The 24,184-nt window shown below is 39.1% G+C and overlaps 1 protein-coding gene across 1 annotated transcript in view; it reads right to left on the reverse strand.

Annotated features, from left to right (window-relative positions):
- Window positions 1-24,184, reverse strand: part of ARIH1 (ariadne RBR E3 ubiquitin protein ligase 1) — a 113,672-nt gene that overhangs the window by 68,914 nt on the left and 20,574 nt on the right. The window contains exon 2 of the mRNA XM_081084955.1: window positions 8,211-8,278. Within this exon, the coding sequence (XP_080941081.1) occupies window positions 8,211-8,278 (68 nt within the window). The remainder of the gene's footprint in view (window positions 1-8,210; window positions 8,279-24,184) is intronic.

The following is a 24,184-nucleotide window of genomic DNA, read 5'->3' on the forward strand; positions in this document are numbered from 1 at the left end:
CCCGCAGACCAAAGGGTCTGGGTTCAATTCCTGATCAAGGGCATGTACCTGGGTTGCAGGTCCGATCCCAGCCGGGTTGGGGCATGTTCATGAAGTGACCAATTGATGTGACCCTCACATACATAGATGTCTCTCCCCCAACTTCCACTCTCTCTAAAAATCAATGGGAAAAATATCCTTTGGTGAGGATTAACAACAAAAATTTCTGGGTACAAGCCTATCTCCAGAAACAAGAAAAATCTTAAGTAAACAACCTAACATTACATCTTAAAGAACTAGAGCAATAACAAAAGCAGCCCAAAGTTAGCAAAAGAAAGGAAATAAAAATCAAAGCAGAATTGAGTGAAGTACAGAACAAAAAGACTACCAAAAATCACTACAACAAAGAGCTGGTTCCTTGAAAAGATTAATAAGATTGAAAAATCCCTGGCTAGACTAAGGAAAAGAGAGAAAAGACTCATATAAACACAATCAGAAATGAAAGAGAAGTTACCACAGACATCACAGAAATACTAAGGATCATACTAGAATAGTATGAAAGACTATAAGATACCAAATTCAATAACCTACAAGAAATGGATAAATTCCTAGAAATGTATAACCTTCCTTGACTGAACCACAAAGAACTGGAAAATCTAAATACACCAATCAACAGTGAGGAAATTGAAACAAACATGCCCAATGGATCTGTGGCTTAGAACCAGCAGAGACCAGCTAGATCCAACATGGCAATTAATTTAATATTACAGAAAACGCCAAGCTTCATGACATCCTCATAGTAATACATTAGTACACTAAATAAGCCACACTATGCCACCATAATCAGAAACCAAAAGCCTGTATAAGGACACAAAATGGTTCATGGGCTCTTCTGATATGTCTCCATAACCTTCCTAGAAAAATCCTAAATATTCCTCACCCTTACTGAATGCCCTGCCCTTGATTAAATAAGCTTTAATAAAAGAAGTAAATCACAATAAGGAAAAGCTGCTCTGTCTGTGTAGTAGCCCATTTTTGTGGCTCACTGCTTCATTAATAAACTTACCTTCACTTTAAACTCTGAAAAACAAAAAACCACACACAATAAAAACCCAAAACCTCAAAATAAAACCCCATGACCAGATGGCTTCATTAGTGAAATACACTAAACATTCAAGAAAGATTTGATAATCTATACTTCTCAAACTTTTCCAAAAATACTGAAGGAGGCAATACTTCCTAACACATTTTATGAAACCAACATAACCCTGATACCAAAATCTGGCAAGCATTACACAAAAAAAAGAAAACTACAGATAAATATCTATGATTAACACAGATGCAAAAATCCTAAACAAAATACTAGCAGATCAAATACAACAAACATTAAAAAAAATAATACATAACCATCAAGTGGAATTCATACCAGGGACAGAAGGATGGTTTAACATAAGCAAATTGATCTGCATAATACACCACATTAACAAAACAAAGGATAAAAACTATGATCTTATCAGTTGATGCAGAAAAAGCATTTCATAAGATACAACATCCACTTAAGATTAAAACACTCAATAAAATGGATATAGAACAGCCGTGGGCAAACTACTGCCCGCGGGCCGGATCCGGCCAGTTTGAAATGAATAAAAGTAAAAAAAAAAAAGACCGTACCCTTTTATGTAATGATGTTTACTTTGAATTTATCACACAAACACTCCATCCATGCTTTTGTTCCGGCCCTCTGGTCCAGTTTAAAAACCCATTGTGGTCCTCGAGTCAAAAAGTTTGCCCACCCCTGGTATAGAAGAAAAATACCTCAATACAATAAAGGCATTAAATAACAAACTATTATCCAATAACAAACATTCATTATACTGAATGGTGAAAAACTGAAAGCTTTTCCTTGAATATTAGGAACAAGACAAGGATATGCTCTCTTACCAGTCTTATTCAACACTAGAGGCCCGGTGCACAAAATTAGTGCACTGGGGAGGGGGAGGTGTTCTCACCCTGGCCTGTGCCTTCTCGCAGTCAGAGATCCCTCACTCCTTACTGCCCGCCTGCAGCAGAGGTGGGAGAGGCTCCTGCCACTGCTGCTGCACTAGCCAGCTGTGAGCCCAGCTTCTGGCTGGAGGGGCACTCCCCCTGTAGGAGCGCACTGACTACCAGGGGGAAGCTCCTGCATTGAGCATCTTCCCCCTGGTGGTCAGGGGTGTCATTCCGCTGTTTGGTCAATTTGCATATTAGAGTTTTATTATATAGGACTAGAGACCCGTTGCAGGAAGATTCCTGCAAGAATAAGGCTTCCTCGGGCCTATTCCTGCAAGAATAGGGCTTCCGGAGAGTGGAGCGAAGCGGAGAAGGGAGCAAAGCCCACCAAGGCGGGCTTTGCTCCCTTCTCTGCTGCCTCGCTCTCTCCCTTCACCGCTTTGCCCTCGGCTCCCTCCCGTCTCCGCCGCCTCAGCTCCCACCCTTCTCCACTGCCTCGGCTCCCTCCCTTCTCCGCTGCCTCAGCTCCCTCCCTTCCCCATTGCCTTGTTTCCCTCCCTTCCCCACTGCCTTGGTTCCCTCCTGTGTCCTCTGCTTTGCCTCCCTCCTGTGTTTGCCGCCTCACTCCCTCCCTTCTCCGCCACTTCGCTCCCTCCCGTGTCCACTGCTTCAGCTCCGCTCCCATCTCTGCTACCTCCGATCCGTTCCCTTCTCCACTGCTTGGCTCCCTTCTACACTGTGTTCAGTCTTTCGCTAGGTGCCTGTGTATGCAAATTAACCACCATCTTTGTTGGGTTAATTTGCATACTCTTCTGATTGGCTGGTGGGTGTCATGGAGGTATGTTTAATTAGCATATTTGTCTTTTATTAGTGTAGATAGTTCTAGAAGTCCTAGCTAGAGCAATCAGGCAAGAGATAGAAATAAAAGGCAGCCAAATTAGAAAGGAATAAGTAGAAGTGTTACTTCTTTTAAATGTAGTTTACTCATTTTTTACAGAAAGGAAGGGAGAGGGACAGAGAGTTAGAAGCATCGATGATGAGAAAGAAACACGGATCAGCTGCCTCCTGCACACCCCCTACTGGGGATGTGCCTGCAACCAAGGTACATGCCCCTGACCGGAATCGAACCCAAGACCCTTCAGTCCGCAGGCCAATGCTCAATCCACTGAGCCAAACTGGCTAGAGCAGCGGTTCTCAACCTGTGGGTCATGACCCCTTTGGCGGTCCAACGACCCTTTCACAGGGGTTGCCTAACACCATCCTGCATATCAGATATTTACATTACGATTCATAACAGTAGCAACATTAAAGTTATGAAATAGCAACAAAAATAATTTTATGGTTGGGTCACAACATGAGGAACTGTATTTAAAGGGCCAGAAGGTTGAGAACCACTGGGCTAGAGCTAGAAGGGTTACTTTTTGCAGATGACACGATTCTGAATATAGAAAGCTCTAAAGACTCCACTAAAAAAACTATTACAAACAATAAACAAATACAGTAAAGTTGCAGGATGCAAAATCAGTGTACAAAAATCCACTTCTTTTCCTATATACTAACGCTGAAACTTAATAGAAATGAAAAAAAAACAACAAAAACCCAAACCAATTTCTTTTGCAATTGCTACCAAAGGAATAAAATACCTGGGAATAAACTTAGCAAAGGACATAAAGGACCTATATACTGAAAACTACAAAGAACTATTATCCAAGATTGAAGAAGACACAATTAAATGGAAAGACATTCTGTGTTCATGGATTGGAAGAATCAACATAGTTAAAATGGCCATACTACCTGAAGCAATATACAGATTTAATGCAATCTCCATCAAAATCTCAATGTCATATTTTAAAAATAGATTTATATGGAACCACAAAAGACCGCAAATAGTCAAAGCAATCCTGAGAAAAAAGAATGAAGCCAGAAGTATCAAGCTACCAGACTTCAAATTATACTATAGAGTTACGATAATCAAAACGGCATGGTACTGACAGTAAAACAGACACAAAGACGAATGGAAAGAACTAAGCCCAGATATAAAAAAGTAATTTTTGAGGAAGGAGCCAAAAACATACAGTGGAGAAAAGAAAGCCTCTTCAATAAATGTTGCTGGGAAAATTGGAAAGCCACATGCAATTAATGAAACTAGACTACAGTTTGTCCCTATGGGCAAAAATTATTTCAAAATAGATCAAAGACCTAAATATCAGATCTGAAACAATAAATTGCATAGAAAATAATACAAGCACTAAATTTATGGACCTTGGTTATAGAGAACATTTTATGAATTTGACTCCAAATACAAGGGAAGTAAAGGCAAAAATAAGTGAATGGGACTATATCAAAGTAAAAAGCTTCTATACAAGCCAAAGAAACCAACAAAACAAAAAGGCAATCAACCAAATAGGAGATATTTTCAAACAACAGCTCAATAAGGGGTTAATATCCAAATATATAAAGAATCATACAACTCAACACCAAACAATCCAATTAAAAAATGGGCAGAGGACCTGAACAGACACTTCTCCCAAGAAGACATACAGAAAGATTCCAGTATGTCGGTGGAGTAAGTGGAAGTTCACAGGCATGCTCCCTAGGACCAAACTGGAATTACAACTAAAATACAGAAAACCATCCTGAATAATCAACTGAAGACTAGCTAGAGAGAACTGATAACCAAGGACGGAAAGTGAAGACCACACAGAGACTGAATCAGGAGTCTTCCCTCTGTCTCTTAATAAATTCGATATCATAATTAAAAAATTAAAAAGATGACATACAAATGACCAACAGATTTATTAAAATGTTCAATTTCACTAGCTATTAGATAAATACAAGTCAAAACTACAATGAGAAACCACCTCACACCTGTTAGAATGGCCATTATCAATAAGACAGGTAAGAACAAGTGTTGGAGATTGTGGAGAAAAAGAAACGCTCATTCACTGCTCATGGGAATGTAAACTGGCACAGCCAATATGGGAAGCAGTATGGTGGTTCCTCAAAATATTAAGAACAGAGTTACCATATAACTAGCTATCCCTCTTCTGGATACCAACCCGAAAAACTCAAAAACATTTATTCACAAAGATATATGCACCTTTATGTTCATTGCAGCATTATTCTCAGTGGTAAAGACATGGAAATAACTGACATGTCCCTCGATAGAGGATAGGATAAACAAGATTTTTATATGTATATATGTAATGGAATACTACTCAGTCATAAGAAAAAATGCAATACTGTCATTTGCAACAACATGAATGGACCTTAAGAATATTATGCTAAGCAAAATAAGTCAGTCAGATAATGCCAAGAACCATATGATTTCACTCATATGTGGGATATGAAACTCACAGAGATAAACAACAGTATGGTGGTTACCAGAGGAAAAGGGATAGGGGCATAGTGAAGAGTAAAGTGGGTCAAATATGGTGACAGAAGATGATTTGATTTTGGGTGGTAGGCACACAATACAATATACAGATCATGTATCATAGAAATGTACACTTGAAACCTATATATTAACCAATGTTGTCCTAATAAATTTTAAAAAGAAAAAATTAGGAGACTTGGAAATGAGATCCAGAAGTTTCAACATGTGAATAACTGGAATTCCTGAAAGCATTAAGAGAATGGAGAGAAGGTATTATTGAAGAAAGAACGACTAAGAATTTCCCCAAATCAAAAACATGAGTATGAAGAATTTGAGGGCCAAAAGGGTATGTTTTCAAAACTCACCCTCTAATCTCAAAATATTTCTCTTTAGAGAACATGAATAGTTATCACATATGAAACTTCATTTAAATGACTAAAGGATATATTCTAGAGTATGAAAGGTAAATTTGGAGAAAACAGTGGACTGCAATAAACAAATTAGAAAAGACGTTAAACATATTGAGTAAAAATACTTAACATCAAATGGAAATTTCAAATATCAATGTATCAAGCTAAGAGGAAAAAAGGAAAGGATAGAGAAGAAAAGTATGCTATAATTTTTATCTTGTGCAAGGCATGGATATAAATACTGTAAATATTGTTACAAACTTAATGGGCTTGGGGTTTTTTTTTTTGTTAATCTTCACAGGACGATATTTTTTTCCACTGATTTTTAGACATAGTGGAAGGGAGGGCGAGGGTGTTGGATGGGGGAAAGGGATGGGGGAGGGTTTAGGAGATGGGCAGGGGGAAGGAGGAGGGTGGAGGGGGAGAGGAAGCAGGAACACTAGCTAGAGAGATCAGCAGAGAGAGATTAATTCTTTGCTTTTTGTTTCTTTGCTTCTCGCACATGTCCTGGGGCCAGGGATCTAACGGGTGACCCTAGCAGTGGAGGGACCAATGCTCTAACCACTGAACCACACCAACCAGGGCCATACTTATAGTTTTAAGTATGCATATACAAATTTTAAGGATGGCTACTAAAAATAAAAGATATAACTTTTAAAATTATTGGGGGCAGGGGGAGAGGGTGAAAACTTAATTAAGGCAACAAAATAACCAAAGACATGGTAAATATAAAGCACAACTTACTAAGGCAGTAGTAATCATAAAAATAAAATGTGACAGTGGTAATATTAGGCAGCATAGGATATAATGTGAAACTCATTAAATGAGACAAAAGTAGTACATACTGATTTTAAAAACACTAATTTGGAAAAATGGATTAATAACAAACAAACTGTAAATAAATCTAGTTCACTAAAAGCGTATCAGATATAAACAAGAAAACTCCTTTTCCTAATAAAGGTGCCATAAAACAAGCCTGAAAATAAATGTTACTAATTTAAGAAATATCACTGACTTCAAAAAAGATGGTGAGATACATGGGGGAACAAAAACAAACAAAAAAGTAACAACATAAAACTAGTCAAGGAGCATTTTATTTATGAATCATGGGAAAGATGTATACTTTGTGTTTAAGAACATAAGCTTAGGAGTCCAACAAACCTGAGTCTGAGTGGTAACTCCTTGTGTTACAAAACTGAGGTAAATGTATTATTAAACTCTAAGTCTTAGTTTCTGCATCAATTAAATTTAGTAATTTCTTAGCCCCATAAGGCTATCAAGATGATAAAATGAAATAATGTCTGGCACAGAGGGTTTAATAATTGACAGGTATTATTGTCACTATTAACCCTTTGAGTGCCAACCAATATCCTAGGAACTGTGCTAAAATTGCCAAGGCATTTTTGCTGATTTTACAGCAGTTTAGGAAAAAAATTATGAATCGCAAGTAAATGAAGTTACATATTCAAAAACTTAAGGAAACCTTTACTACATTGACATATTTAGCAATATCGTCATCACTAATAAAAGCATACTTAGAACTGGATGCCATTTCGAAGCTCTGATAGCACTCCCGGCACTTTTGGTGAAAGACAGGAGGAGCGCGATCGCGCTCCCCAGCACTCGAGGCGTTAAATTGTAGTTGGGTACAAGGTGTGAGAAATCATGTAATACTCTTGGTATTAACTAATATGTTTTACAAAGTGCTTTCAATTTTCAAATCAAAGGGGAAATATTTTTATTTACTTTTCACAATATCTGGGTTCTCAGTTCCCAATAACTAGTTGTAATTTTTTATTAAAATTAGGATTGCTAATTTTAGACTGAGAATAAAGGCTGAGAGAATAGAGGCTTTTAACCCTACTCCACCTTAAGTGTTCCAAATTTCCAATCTAAAGAAGAGGAAAAGATTAAGAATGGCATCAGTATTAGAGCTAGAAACATTTTCTGAGAGAAAATAATTTTAAATCTCCTATGGAATATAATCTTACACTGAAACCAGAAAATCAGTTCAATTAGCCATTTTGGTGGCCAGGATACCAAGAGCAACTTCTTTATTTTCTTTTTACTGAATAAATGTCATTAATATGCCTAACATGGATTTAAAGGTTTATGGGCAAGAAATTTTTTAAGTAATTTAAAGATCTTATGCATTTTTGAAAACCTACTTTTAGTTCTCGGTACTCAAAAGGAAATATATGTACATGATACTGAAGCAGAGCCCCCCATTCACCTCCAAAATAAAATACGAAACATTCATCCCGAGTTCCCTTAAACACTAAATTTATTGCAAAATTGTGGATTAGGAATATAAGAGATTAAACCAGATACTGCTTGCATTTTGGTTTGTTCACACTCTGGTATGTAAATCAACTCCTTACTTGCTTCTTGTAAATTCTGTTCAATAGGTTTTCTGTGTTACTTTTAAGTTCAAAGCTGACATGATAGTTCCTTACCTTTCCATTAGCTTCTCTTTATCCCAATTGAAGTGGCTAAGGAGTATTCTTGTGATAGTTGCTGGATTCTAAAGGGGGAAAAAAAGTCATTTTCAGGTAATAGCACTTCATTAACATTTAGTGAATTTTTAGATTGAATTTATAACACTCCACCCAAATTTCCTTTCCTACGATATTTTTTATCCCCTTAAAAAATGATCAAGACTATTTAAAAATAGTAAGCCACACCAATGAGGCAGGTTTCTATAGATTCTAAAGCAGAAGTCAAAATAAGCCAAAAAGGAATTAAATGAAAAATTACTGCATTAAATCAAGCACTAATGAAAATTAACTTTTGCAATTAAGAGTTAACATCTGCCACATCAGCACACTATTAATCAATAAAACTTCTAACACCTTATGTACTGAATAGTTCAAATGATTATAAACCATTTTAAATCAGAAGGTCCTTCAAAGATATTTAATGGAAAAAAAAAGATTAAAAAAAATCTGTACTGTGTAATAATTTATAGAGTATAAAATAGGTTGGTATTTCATTTCCAGAAGAAAAGGCTAATGCCATGAAACAAAAACTTTACTGTCCTATCACAATGCTGTTACAAATTTTTCCATTTCCCATGAAACTAGTGAGCTTACTACCTGGGTACAGAATTTTGACTAGTCCATAGGTAGCCCAAGGCTCAATCCACTGAGCCAAACGAACCAGGGCTTTCCATTAATTTTTAGGGAGAGTGGAAGAGAGGAAGGGAGAGAGAGAGAAAGAAGGTGAGAGAGAGAGAGAAACATCGATGTGAGAGACACATCATTAGTTGGTTACCCCCTACACACACACCCTATCGGGTCCCGGGATCTAACATTCAACCCAGGTACATGCTCTTGACCAAGAATCCAACCCACAACCCTCCCTTCCATGTGCAGGACAGCATTCTAACCACTGAGACACCAACTTTTTCTTAGAAATGTGACAATCTGACTTCTCGATCCTGGCCAAGATGGCATAGGGCAATAAGCTCACTTTAGTGTCCCTTTCTTCCACTGATTATAATAAAAAACTCTGGACAAAATACATCTAACAAAGTACTCTGAAAACGAAATAACAGCAAGCAGACTGGAGAGGGAAGTAAGTGAGGAACAACTAATAAGGTAGTGGTAAGTATCCTGTTTTGTTTTGCTTTCCCATTTACTTCTTGGCTTTGACCCAAGGGTGGGCCAAACAGGGAAACTGTAACAGGCATGATCAGTAAAAATTCAGAGAAATGTGTGTGTGTGTATTTGTGTGTGTGTGTATTTGTGTGTGTGTGTGTCCAGAAGACAAGGGCAAAAGGCTCCTGGAGAATGTGGGAAAAATACCTTTTTCCTTTCTCTTGTCCCGTCCTGCCGGGAGCCGGTCCATGCTTGCTGTTTCAAGGGACCTGGCATATATGGCATACCGTTCTTAATATGTTTGCTCACCTTCTTGGCACTATGTGTTTTAACCAAGGTCTCTGAGAAAGGTTGTTTCCCCAGGTAGAGATTTTCCCCTGAAGTTAGGGAGGGAATAAAACCTCTTAACTAAGTGCCAGGCGGGTAATTAATCACTTTAACTACGAACAATCATGCTTAAGCTACATAATCTTTACTCCCTGGAATGGAGATAAGAAACGCCCTAACCTTTGGAATAGAGATTGATAGGATTGGAATCAACTGGTATAAATACAGATGTAACAAGATAGCAGAACACAGAACTTAGAGGACAGGACTTAGAAGACAGAACTTAGAACAGAGAACTTAGAAGACAGAACCTACACACAGAACTTAGAAGACAGAACCTACACAGAACCTACAGACAGAAGAACTTCGCTGGAGAGAACATGGCAAAAGATCCTGGACTGAACCTGACTATAGAACATGGCAAGAGAACCTGACTAGAACCTGGTGACTGAACCTGGCTGGAGAACCTGGACAGAACCTGGCTGGAGAACCTAGTGAGGGAACATGGCTACAGAACCTGGCTGGAGAACCTAGCAAGAGAACATGGACACAGAACCTGGCTGGAGATCCTAAGCAGAACCTCTCTGGAGATCGAGACCAGAACTTGGCTGGAGATCCTGGCTAGGCTGCTGATCAACTGAACGCTGTCTCCGTGTCATTCCTTCTTCGCCGACTCCGTCTATGCCTTTGGGAACCCCTGGACCTGCTGGGGTTGGACCCCGGCACCCTCCCCCCTCACAGCCCCCCATACTGAAGCCAGACCGGCCATCAAACTACCCAGCTGCAGAGTGAGCATTGAAAACCAAAAGAGAAAACACTGCTCTGAATAAAGGAATCAGGAAGAGGGTCCCTGTTGTGAAGAGTGTAGAGCAGGGGTCCTCAAACTTTTTAAACAGGGGGCCAGTTCACTGTCCCTCAGACCGCTGGAGGGCCGGACTATAGTTTTAAAAAAAACTATGAACAAATTCCTATGCACACTGCACATATCTTATTTTGAAGTAAAAAAACAAAACGGGAACAAATACAATATTTGTATTTGCATGTGGCCCAGGGGCCGTAGTTTGGGGACCCCTGGTGTAGAGGTATCCATTCTTTTCTTTTTTTTTTCTCTTCCTACTTCACCCCAAGATATGACAGGCAGGAAACTAAAACGGAGAGAATCCCATGTTTCTGGCTCTAGGAATAAAGAAAAGGGCCCCTGGAGCCAGAGAGTTCAGGGAAAATCACAGAGAGAGACGGAGAAGTAGATCTCTAATTCTGTATGTGAACCAAGTTCTGGGCCCAACTATAGCTGCACATGTGTCAAAACCAGCCAAAGAAGTACAAGAGAGGCTTTCAGAACAGAACTATTACATGAATCACTGCCTAAGTCCTAAACAAACTAAACAGGAATGGAAGGGGCAAATTCAACATAGCAAAGGCTTTGAAATGGAACAGATAATGGAACCACTGCCTACTTAAAGCGAGAAAGAACTTGAACTTATAATCTCACTGGGTTGGCTTGTTTACTAAAAGAAATTTAAAAATCCTCACCATTCTCAAAAGGATTTTAACAGGACAGAGAATCTTACAACATAATATTCAAAATGTCCAAGACAGAATCCCAAATTATCAGACATAGCAAGAACAACTAAAAATCTGATTAAGGGAGATGACAATATATGCTAACCCCTAGATGACCCAACTGTTAGAATTATCAAAGCTCCTAAAAGCAGCTATTAATATTAGGTAAGGGTGAAAACCTTAAAATTAATTTTAAAAATTCTTAGGAAAGAAAAAAATTCTAGCCCTAGACGGTTTGGCTCAAGGGATAGAGCCCTTCCACGCCAGAAGCTCGCATTTTGATCACTGGCCAGGCCTAGGGACTGCACCCATGCACAAATTTTGTGAACTGGGCCTCTAGTGTGTGTGTGTGTGTGTGTGTGTGTGTGTGTGTGTGTGTGAGAGAGAGAGAGAGAGAGAGAGAGAGAGAGAGAGAGAGAGAGAGAGATGTATTTACTGATTTCAGAGAAGAAGGTAGAGGGAGAAACATCAATAATCAGAGAGAATCATGGATTGGCTGCTTTCTGCACAGCCCCTACTGGAGATTGAGCCCACAACCTGGGCATGCGCCCTGACGAAAATGGAACCATGACATCCTGGTTCCTAGGTCTATGCTCAGCCACTGAGCTGGACTTGGCTGGAATATATATATATTTAAAATGTATCTTGAAATCTAACAAGAAGAAAACAACTCAATTTTAAAAAAAAGCAAATGATTTAAAAAGATACTTCACAAAAGAAAATCTATGCAGAGGCATAAATAATATATGAAAACATGCTAATGTCATTAGTTATTCAAGACACAAAATTGAAACAATAATGGTACCATTACATGCCTATTAGAATGTGTGTTGGGGGTGGGGAACAATCTGACAATCCCAAGTGCTACAGAATATGTGGTGTGACTGGAACTCTCTCATATACTACTGGTGATAATGCAAGAGTACAGCCAATAAGAAAAAGTTTAAAAGTTTCTTACAGTTAAACATATACTTAATACTATTCCAATATCTCACTGTTACTGACCCAAGTGAAATGAAAACTTATTTTCATCTAATCACCTATAAGAGATTAACAGCTTTATTTGTACTTGACAAAAATCAGAAACAAAACTGTGGTACATATCCCCACAATGGAATACTACCCAACAACAAAAAGAACTATCCTATACAATGAAAGCCTAATATGCAAAATCATCCCCTTGACTGGGAGTTTGACCAGGGGACGGGGCCAGCCAGCCAACCACAGGAAGGGAGGCCCCCGCCAGCTGCAGGCAACCGCCTGGGGAAGGGAGGCCGCAGCCAGCTGCTGCTAGGGACCCTAGCACAAATTTCATGCACTGGGCCTCTAGTCTATATATACAGCAAGAATAATCTCAAATGCAAATTTCCAGTGAAAGCAGCCAGATATAAAAGGCTACATATTGTATGATTCCATTTATGTGACATGGTGAAAAAGGCAAACTACAGGAATGGTGTACATATGTCTGGTTTCCAGGGATTAAGGGTGGGGGATGGTTTAAGCAAACCAAGTAGAAAGAGGGAATTATATAGGAGGTGATGATGGAACTGTTCTGATTGTGATGGTGGTGGTTATACAACTCTAGGCATTTGTCAAAATTCATGGAAGTTTAGATCCAAAAGTATAAATTTTATATTGAATATAAATTTAAAATACTAAATTATAAAAGTAATCCGACCTGCACTGCAGTACCTATAATGGAGTTCTGTTAAAAGTACAATGAACATAGATGCGAGGTTATTTAGTGCCAGACACTTTACATATATTTAATTTAATCCTCACATCAATACTTAATGCAAGGTAGGCACTAGTTACATTTTACAGATGAGGTTAGAGGGGTTAAGAGATTTGACCCAAGATAAAATAGGTCAATAGAAACTGAATATTAGAGGAAGTTCATCAAAATATGTGCTGCCCCACCACCCTCAAAGATTCTGATTTAATTAAACTAGTTCGGGGGACCAGTGAAAGGAGAGAAATCTACCTATGTGTGCTACAAAAATTCATAATTAGTTTAGTGAAAAGCCAATTCAAGCTCTTGGTTGAAAAATAAACCTCTTCATCTTGTTTTTATTGATATTCCTCATTTTTTTAAAGCTATAAACAATCCAAACAAAAAGTTAATGGGCAAAATAACTATAATTAGAAAACTAATACTGGCAACTGTACCTTTAATTTTTAGGACAATAAAGCTATAATCTCAAATCTTCTCTATTTATAAGCTCTAAAATAATGGTTCCCCATTCTAGCTACATATTAGAATCTCTTGTTGTTTAGGGTGGGACACAGGTATCTGTATTTTTTACCCAAAGTTTTTGCCTCAAGTTCCCCAAATAATAGGCATATGCAGCGGGAAATAGGAACTACTATTCTTTGTTTCCCCATTAAGGGGGCTCTGAAAAGTAAAATATATATGTGAAATTCCATATGAATATAGAAGTATAATATTTTAGTAATTTGAAGAATATTACATTCTAGGGATACAGAAACGGTGTCAGCATATAAAGTTGATTCTGCATTTTTTTAAAAAAAATGGGTCTGATTATGCCAAATGTCCCAGCTGAGGTTTTAATATTAATGGACTATCATTCTCTAATCCTTTGATCAAGTATTTCTTAACTTGGGTAGCATATTAGAATCATCTGAGGAGCTTTTAAAAAACTGATATGCAGAACACATTCCAAGCCATATCAGAATATGGGGGAGGGGGATTTCTTTTCTTTTAATCTTTACTGTTGAAAGTATTACATAGGTCCTCCTTGTTCCCCCATTAACCTCTTCCAGCCCGCTCCGGTCCTCCCAAGCCCTCCAGTCCGTTATCACCCCATTGTCTATGTCCACGGGTTATACACATATGCATACAAGTTCACTGGTTGATCTCTTCTCACCTACCCTCTTCTGCCTTCCCTCTGAGGTTCAACAATCTGTACATGCTTCTATAACTCTGGGTCTATATTTGACCATCAGTTTATTTGGTTCATTAGATGTCACATATGAGTGAGATCATGTGATACTTATCTTTCTCTGACTGGCTTATTTTGCTCAGGTCCATCCATGCTGTGGCAAATGGTAAGAGTTCTTTCTTTTTTTATTGCTGTAGAGTATTCCATTGTGTAAATGTACCATGGCTTTTTTATCACTCATCTGCTGATGGCACTTAGGCTGTTTCCAAGTCTTAGCTATTGTAAATTACACTATGGACATAGGGGTGCTTATACTCTTTCTGATGAGTGTTTCAGGTTTCTTAGGATATATTCCTAGAAGTGGGATGACTGGGTCAAATGGGAGTCCCATTTTAAATTTCTTGAGGAAATTCCATACTTTCCACAGTGGCTATACAAGTCTGCTTTCCCAACAGCAGTGTACTAGGGTTCTTTTTTCTCCACAACCTCGCCAACACTTGTCATTGGTTGATTTGTTGATGATAACCATTCTGACAAGTGTGAGGTGATATCTCGTCATTTTGATTTGCATCTCTCAGATGATGTGATTTTGAGCATTTTTTCATATGTGTCTTGGCTTTCTGTATGTCCACTTTGGAGAAGTATCTATTTAGGTCCTTTGACCATTTTTTAATTGGATTGTTTGTCTTCCTTTGTTAAGTTGTATGAGTTCCCTATATATTTTGGAGATTAATCCCCTATCAGATGTATCGTTGGCAAATATGTTCTCCCATGTGGTGGGATCTCTTGTTATTTTGATGATCATTTCTTTTGCCATGCAGAAGCTTTTTATTCTCATGTCCCATTTTTTTAAAAAATATATTTTATTGATTTTTTACAGAGAGGAAGGGAGAGGGATAGAGAGAAACGTCGATGAAAGAGAAACATCGATCAGTTGCCTCCTGTACACTCCCTACTGGGAATGTGCCTGCAACCAAGGTACATGCCCTTGACCGGAATCGAACCTGGGACCCTTGAGTCCGCAGGCCGACGCTCTATCCGCTGAGCCAAACTGGTCTGGGCTCATGCAGTCACATTTGTTTATTTTCTCATTAATTTCCATTGTCTTAGGAGATGTATCAGTAAACATATTGCTACAAGAGATGTCTGAGATTTTGGTGGCTATGGTTTCTTCCAGGACTTTTATTTCACATCTTACATTTAAGTCTTTTATCCATTTTGAATTATTCTTGTGTATGGTGTAAGCTGGTGGTCGGTCTAGTTTCATTTTTTTGCACGTACCTGTCCAATTTTCCCAACACCATTTACTGAAGAGACTATCTCTGCTCCAATGTATGCTCTTGCCTCCTTTGTCAAATATTAATTGAACATAGTGGCTTGAGTAGATTTCTGGGTTCTCTGTTCTGTTCCATTGATCTATATGCCTGTTTTTGTGCCAGTACCAGCTGTTTTGAGTACAGTGGCTTTGTAGTATAACTTGATTTTTGGTATTGTGATTCCTCCAACTTTGTTCTTCTTTCTCAAGCTTCCTGCAGCTATTTGGGGTCTTTTTTGGTTCCATATAAATTTTTGGAGTGTTTGTTTAGGTCTGTGAAATATGCCATTGGTATTTTAATAGGGATTGCATTGAATCTATAGATTGCTTTGGGTAGTATGGGCACTTTAATTTAGATGTTGATTCTACCAATCCATGAACATGCTATATTCTTCCACTTGCTTATATCTTTGGGGAGGGGGATTTTTTTTAACCCCAATTAACATACATAGAAAGGCCTCCAAAGCCTAGTTTTTTATTCATCTCAGAATTCGATCTGAAATAGAATTAAATAAGTTATAGACTCCATCTAAAATCTCAGTTTGAATGGACTCATGTTTTTACATTATGTTTCTATCTAGCTTAATCTCTAAGCTCTGTAAGAGTTGCTGACGGCCCAAAATTTGTAGACTATTGTTTTGGAATGCCTTTTTAAACAGTAATAAAAACTCAAAGCCATAAAGTATAAAACTTCTGCCTAGAAACAATAAAAGGTAAATAAACACAATGTCTATAAAAGACAACCCAACAAAAATGAACAGTTTATGAATTCACACAATACAACTGGCTGGAAAACAAAATATTCATTCTCAATATAAGTGTTTTTAATCTCTCCCAATGGCTAAGATCTTAAAAACTGATAATATTCAGGGACAAAGTTGTGGGGGAGTGGTCCACAACATGTTAAATGGCTGACACATTTGGTAAAAACTTTTGTGAGAGATTTGGCAGAACTGACCAAAACTTAAAATGCACATGACCTCAAACCCAGAGATTCCACTTCTAGGAAGCTACTCAACAGAAATATGTGCAAATGTAGGAGGGTACAAATAAGAAATTTAACATGCAAATTATTTGGAAACCCAATAAAGCAAGAATAACCTACATTTCCCCAAGAGACTGCTTATAAATTATGTTGTACTTATACTTAGTATATACAAGCACACCACTTTATTAAGCTTTGCAGACACTGCATTTTTTTTTTTTTTTTTTACAAATTGAAGGCTTGTGGCAAGCCTGAGTTAAGCAAACCTATTGGTGCAATTTTTCCAGCAGCATTTATTTGTTCACTTTGCATTTCTACATCACATTTTGGTAATTCTCGCAATATTACAAACTTTTCATTATTACAGTTTGTTTTGATGAACTGTGATCAGTGATCTTTGATGTTATTATTTTGAGATGCCATGAACTGTGCCCACAGATGTTGAACTTAATAAATGTGTGTGTGCTCTGCTCAATCAACAGGCCGTTTTTCCTTCTGCTCCCTAGCCCCCCTTATGCTAGGTTTTCTCCCTTTCCCTATTACCTGAGACATGACAATATTAACATTAGGCCAATTAATAACCCAATTAATAACCCAGCAATAACCTCTAAATATTCAAGTGAAAGAGTCACAAGTCTCCCACTTTAAATCAAAAGCTAGAAATAATAGTGAGGAAGGCATGTTGAAAGCCGAGATAGGCCAAAAACTAGGCCTCTTGTGCCAACTAATCAAGCTGCAAATGCAAAGAAAAAGTTCATCAAGGAAATTAAAAGTGCTACTCTAATATAATAAACACATGAATGATAAAAAAGCAAAACAGCCTTATGGCTGATATGGAGAAAGTTTTAGTGGTCTAGACAGAAGCTTCGACATTCCCTCAGCCAAAGCTTTATCCAGAGAAAAGCCCTAACTCTCTTAAATTCTATAAAGGCTGAGAAGTGAGAACACTGCAGAAGAAAAGTTGGAAGTGTCAGGTGTTTGTTCATGGAGGAATGAAACACACCTCCATAATATAAAAGTGCACGATGAAACAGCAAGTGCTGATGTACAAGCTGCAGCCAGTTATCCAGATCTAGCTCAGAAAATTAAAGAAGGTGGTGGCTACACTAAACAAGAGATTTTCTTACTTGTTTCTTAATCCTCACACGAGGATATTTTTCCATTGATTTTTAGAGTGAGTGGAAGGGAGAGGGAGAGACAAAGAGAGAAACACCGATGTGAGAGACACACTGATTGGTTGCCTCCCGCACACGCCCCGACCAGGGCCAGGGATTGAGCATGCAACTGAGGTACATGCCTTTGACCAGATCGTACCTGGGGCCCTTAAGTGTATGAGCCGACGTTCTACCCACTGAGCCAAACCAGCTAGGGCTAAACAACAGATTTTCAATGTAAACAGAACAGCCTTATACTGGAAGGCTCCATCTAGGGTTTCCTGGCTAGAAAGAAGTCAATGCCTGGCTTCAAGGCTTCAAAGGATAGGTTAATTCTCTTAACCTATATAGAAATATTCAGGAACTAATGTAGCTTGTGGCTTGAAGTTGAAGTCACATGGAAGGCAAAAGACTGATGTTTCTCTCTACCCCCTCCCTTCTCCTCTCTGAAGAAAAACAACAACAAAAAAACTAAAAAAGAAAAACAATTGGAGAAAAGAGCTATAACAATTATCATACATTAAGACATTAAGAAAAGGTACAAAGGATTTGAAAAGTCAATTCAGAAAAATGGTAAAACAACCATTAGTATTTTCTTTATCAAACTATTGAAAAACTTAAGATTCTTAATAGTGTCAGCAAGGATATAGAGAAAATGATAGTTCACACACTGCTGGTGTAAAGATAAACCCAATAACCTTTTTTGAAAACGTTCAGTCTAATTATAAAAACTATAAATAAGCCCGGCTGGCATGGCTCAGTGGTTGAACGTTGACCTATGAACCAGGAGGTTGCAGTTCAATTCCCAGTCAGGGCACATGCAAGCTCCATCCCCAGTGCGGGGTATGTGGGAGGCAGCTGATCAATGATTCTTTCTCATCATTGATGTTTCTATCTCTCTCTCCCTCTCCCTTCCTCTCTGAAATCAATAAAAATATATAAAAACAAAACAAAACCACCAAAAAAACCCCACAAAAAACAAAAAAACCACCAAACTATATATGTCTATACCCAAAGCCCAACAAGCCCATTTCTAAGATTAGGTTAGGTCTAGAAAGGAAAAGGAAGGGAAGAAGTCACATGATACAGAATGAAATAAAGGTTCAGCAATAGGGAAAATGATAAATTTATATGGTCATATGAAAAAATACTGTACAATTGTTAAATTAACAATATACTGTTGAAAAAAACAGCAACTTGCGAGAGTAAGGTGGAATTGGAGCAGGAAATGATAACGGGCACAAATATAACTCATTTTTCTTTGAAAATAAATCATTTCAGTTGTAGATTATTTATTGACATGAGAAAGCACACTTTAAAAAAAAAAATCAAATCTGAACGACTTAGGATCCAGTTAAACAGTTCCCATATAAATCAAATTTTGTAAAGATACCACCAACATGCAGTTTAAGAAAAAGAAACTAAAACGTAGATGCTACTTTTAAAATGTCAATAGTAGCTGAGTCATGATTAAAACAAAGGTAAGTCTCTAAAATTCAGAACTATTTTGCTTTCTATTGAGTTGGACTGCCAGGTATGCCAATTTTGAATAAATTATAGATTCATGACAATTATTCATTTTAATATTGTCATACTACAAAAGGTAAAAAAGACATAATCTATTTAAACCATGAAATATCTAAAATACATTTAGAAGAAGGTGCTAAATATGAAATAAGGAATGCAAAAAGAATTTTCCAAGGCAAAAAAAATGGGGCCATCTTAAAGCACACCAAAACATCTTGTTTTAACACTACTGAATCAAAATACCTCTCTCTACTATGGTACACCATGAAATTTCACTTCAAAATGTTTCCACATTCAAGTAGAGTAGATGGCCTCAATATAGTATATAGTTTATTCAAGTGATTACTGCCCTTTCCAGTGTGACTTGGTTGGGCATCAGGATTGCAGGCTGGTTGCAGGCTTGATCACCAATAGGGTGCATGTAGGAGGCAGCTGATAGATGATTTGCTCTCGTTTCTCTTTCTCCCTCTCCCTTCCTCTCTCTATAAACAAATATCTTTTTTTTAAAAAAAAGCCTGTTTAAAGTGTTAACTACTAACATCAGCCTTCTGGGACAGAATTTAGGCTGTGGATACTTAAGATCTTGGGTTTTACAGTAATTTTGAAAACCCAGCAATCTTCTATGAAAACCAAATACAAACTTTTATCTGTCTTTTCATTTAGGAAGTCTTGAGAAGCACTGTATTAACTTATGTGGAAAAACATAGCCCCTTCATTTTAGAAGTCTAATAGCAAAGAAAATGATGTGAATATCTGTATCATTCAGCTATCCCTGTAATTCCTCACTTTACAACCAATACTAAATAATATAATCAACCTAGCACTTCACACCTTATACATAAGCCTTTCATTTTGTTTTCTTCAAATGTTTGCAACAATTTATTTTGTTTCTTAAGTGCCAAGGTAAGCTTCTAGTTTAAAAGAAAAATAAAACTGTGTCCTTATAAATACATATATTAAATTTGTTATGTCAGAACAGGCTTTCCATAAAGATTTACAGACTAAACAGTGTGAAATGAGGTACTTGCTGCCAATATATGTGCGCATATATATCTTTTAATGGTCCTTTAGTGACTTTTCTTTGGAATGATTCTGTCCTACCTTTGCTGCTGCAGCCCGCCTGTCCTTTGCATCACTGAATTCATACTTCTGGAAGTACCCAATATGCACTGTAACAGACAGATGGACAGATCAATGGGCCACAGCGGCAAAGGCCAGACAGACAGACTTGATAAAAATTAAAATCAAGGTATATAAGGGGTAGGGGAAAACCAGAAGAAAACGTATCTATCTATATCTATAATAAAATACCTGCTTTATGTCTGCAATCCTCCCATACACATACCCAAATAAACTATTCTTGATTTTCATACTATTTCCCTTCTTTCAAGTAGAAATAGTACCAATGCAATAGGCAAAATAATAAGTATTTTTAATACCATCAACAGTTACTGGCACTTCTGTAACCATGCCATGCAATTTCTCCAAATAGATGTTGCTCATTTCATATACAAGAAACTATCATATCCAAAGACTTTCTTTGCCAAAATTAAAATGGCAATTATTACATGCATAAATTTTCTACTATGCTGCCAAGGTGTGATTAGAGCACACTTGAAATCACTAAATAAAAGTCATATTTCAGCATTTTACCATTCTACATTTTTCTATGTAAAAACAGTTGCTAGCACCACATCTACATAAGATAATTTTAATTATATTCTTAAAAGAATATATAATAGTGCCATTCAGGTCAATTACCAAGATATAGTAAAACATATACAAAATTACTCAAGGTGTTCCCTCTCTTGAGCACTCCTTGGAATTTCTCCACCCCTTTCTTTCCCCAGGATGGATTTTTTCTCTCTGGAGCATGCCTGTGTCTTTTCCCCACACTTCCCCCCAGGTTATGTTACTTCTGCTTTCTTTCCCCTAAGCTCCAGACCATTCTTTTGCCTCTATAACTTGTTTCCTGCGCCCACGCAGTCCAGCTGGCTCACTTCTTTCTACCGCTGTGACTTCTAAAATAAACTTTCTCTTATAATTTGAAAAAAACCTTATCAATAATACCTTTAAAAGTTATATAGAGTCCTGTTACCTCAAATTCATTCAAATGAGTATTCAAGTAGCTTCTAAGTTATTTTTTTAAAAGCACTTTAACATCTAAAAATGCTGACTTGGCTTAAACTTCATAAAAAGCTTACATTCATATAAAAGCCATTTGAATTTAATCAAATGTTTTATTTTGCATGCATTTAAAATAATATAGATCCATGTCTGATATTTAAGGAAGACTGAGGGAAAATGTTTCCCCTTTTGTTTCCAGGGGATCTAATCATTTATACATTTCTTACTGTAGCCCCACAAAAACAGAGCAGGTAATGAGACGTGATAATCAAGTATAATGCATGATCCTTGATTAAATTCTACACTGGAAGAAGAAAAGCTCTAAAAGACATTACTGGCCAAAACTGGGGAAGAAATCTGAATGTGGTATATATATTGGATTTTTTTCCTATAACAACTTGTTCAGATATAATTCATATATTCAGAATTGTGATACACAGTTGTGTCACCCATTAATTTTAGAACATTTTATTTCCCCAAATAGAAACTCATACCCATTAGCAGCCACTCCTCATTATCCAACCCAGCCTCTGACAACCACTGACTTACTTTTTGTCTCTATGAATTTGCCTATTCTGGACCTTTCATATAAATGGCATGACAGAGTATGAGGCCTATTGTGATGGCTAATTTCACATTTAATTTTACTTATTGAGGAAGGCCAACAAGTGAGAGCTTGCTATGAACATCAAATAGGTCCATTTTACTGAGGGAATGAAGAAGTGAAACTTTTAATCCAGGAACTTAGTTAAATGAAGACTGCTTAAAATTTCAACTACGCTATTATAATACTTTACTAGAGGCCCGGTGCACAAAAATTTGTGCACTCAGGGAGAAGGGGGGGCCCCTCAGCCTGGCCTGTGCCCTCTTGCAGTCTGGGATCCCTTGGGAGATAGCGCCCTGCTGGCTTAGGCCTGCTCCTCCCGGGTGGCAGAGGGCAGGCCCAATCCCTAGGTGCAGCCCCTGGTCGGGCTCAGAGCAGGGCCAATTGGGGAGTTGGGGCGCCGCCCCGTCATGCACAGAGCAGGGCGGATCGGGAGGTTGCGATGCCACCCCCAGTCACGCTCAGGGTAGGGTCCATTGGGGGGTTGGGGCACCGCCCCCTGATACACTCAAGGCAGGGTCGATGGGGAGGCTGCTGCGCCACCCCCTGTCACGCACAGAGCAGGGCCAATCCGGGGGTTGGGGCGCTGCCCCCTGTCACGCACAGGGCAGGGCCCATCAGGGGGTTGAGGAGCTCCCCCGTCACTCAGAGAGTAGGGCCAATAGGGGAGTTGGGGCACCGCCCCCTGTCACACACAGAGCAGGGCGGATCAGGGGGTTAGGGCGCCGCCCTCTATCACCCACAGAGCAGGACGGGCGCCGCCACTGTCACACTCAGGGCAGGGCCTATGGGGAGGTTATGGCTCTACCCTGTCACACACAGAGCAGGGCTCATTGCGGGGGGGGTGGGGGGGGGGGCAGGTTGGGGCGCCGCACCCTGTCACACACAGAGCCCCAGGGCGATCAGAGGTTGGGGAGCTCCCCCGTATCAGGCACAGAGCAGGGCTGATCAGGAGGTTGGGGCGCCTTCCCCTGTCACGAACAGAGCAGGGCGGATAGGGAGGTTGTGGCCCCACCCCGTCACACACAGAGCCTCAGGGCGATCAGGGGGTTTGGGCACTGCCCCTGTCACGCTGATCCCGGTGCCAGGAGGCCTTTCAGCTCCGCTGATCCCGGTGCTGGGAGGCATATTACCCTTTTACTATATAGGACAGAGGCCTGGTGCATGGGTGGGGCTGGCTGGTTTGCCCTGAAGGGTGTCCTGGGTCAGGGTGGGGGTCCCCACTGGGGTGCCTGGCCAGCCTGGATGAGGGGATGATGGCTGTTTGCAGCTGGTCACACACCCTTCAGGGTTGGGGTCCCCACTGGGGTGCCTGGCCAGTCTGGGTGAGGGGCTGAGGGCTGTTTTCAGGCTAGCAGGTGACAGAAGCTCCCAACCGCTCCTTTTTTTCTTTTTCTTTTTTAATTCTGGGCCAGCTTTAGCTCTGAGGCTCCAGCTCTTAGGCCTCGGCTGCTGAAAGTAGGTAATCGAAACAATGTGTAACTCTAGCTCTGACTCCAGCTCTGAGATACCAGCTCGCTGAAAGGTGGTTTCTGGGGGGTTTTTTTTAGCTTCTATATTTGTTAAAATGTTTCAAACTGCAGGCTCAGAGGCTGGCAAGGCAGGCTGGGAACGTTGGAATCCTCCATCACTGAAGCAAGCAAGCCTCATGTTAGTTTCAAGCTGCCTGGCTGCCGGCCGCCATCTTGGCTGACAGTTAATTTGCATATCTCCCTGATTAGCCAATGGGAAGGGTAGCGGTCGTATGCCAATTACCATGTTTCTCTTTTATTAGATTAAATGGTGCCAAAGAACTAACCACTAAGCTATTTTTGTCTCTTAATAAATTAACTCACCGATTTTACAACCTAATGTCTTTTTAAAGAATGTTTTTATTGCCCTAACCGGTTTGGCTCAGTGGATAGAGCGTCGGCCTGCAGACTCAAGGGTCCCAGGTTCAATTCCGGTCAAGGGCATGTACCTTGGTTGCAGGCACATCCCCAGTAGGGGATGTGCAGGAGGCAGCTGATTGATGTTTCTCTCTCATCGATGTTTCTAACTCTCTATCCCTCTCCCTTCCTCTCTGTAAAAAATCAATAAAATATATTTAAAAAAAAAAAGAATGTTTTTATTGTTTTGGGGGGGGGGGAGAGAGAGAAACATCAATGGGCTGCCTCCTGTACATCTCCCACTGGCCCACAACCAAAGCATGTGCCCTGACTGGGAATCAAAACAGTAACCTCCTGGTGCATGGGTCCACCCTCAACCACTTAGCCACATGGGCCAGGCTGCAACCTAGTATCTTGAATGTGACTCCCTCATCTCTGTTCCTGCCTTACTAACTTCA

This window comes from Myotis nattereri (assembly GCF_964212035.1).
Source record: "Myotis nattereri genome assembly, chromosome: 1".
Lineage (NCBI taxonomy): Eukaryota > Metazoa > Chordata > Mammalia > Chiroptera > Vespertilionidae > Myotis > Myotis nattereri.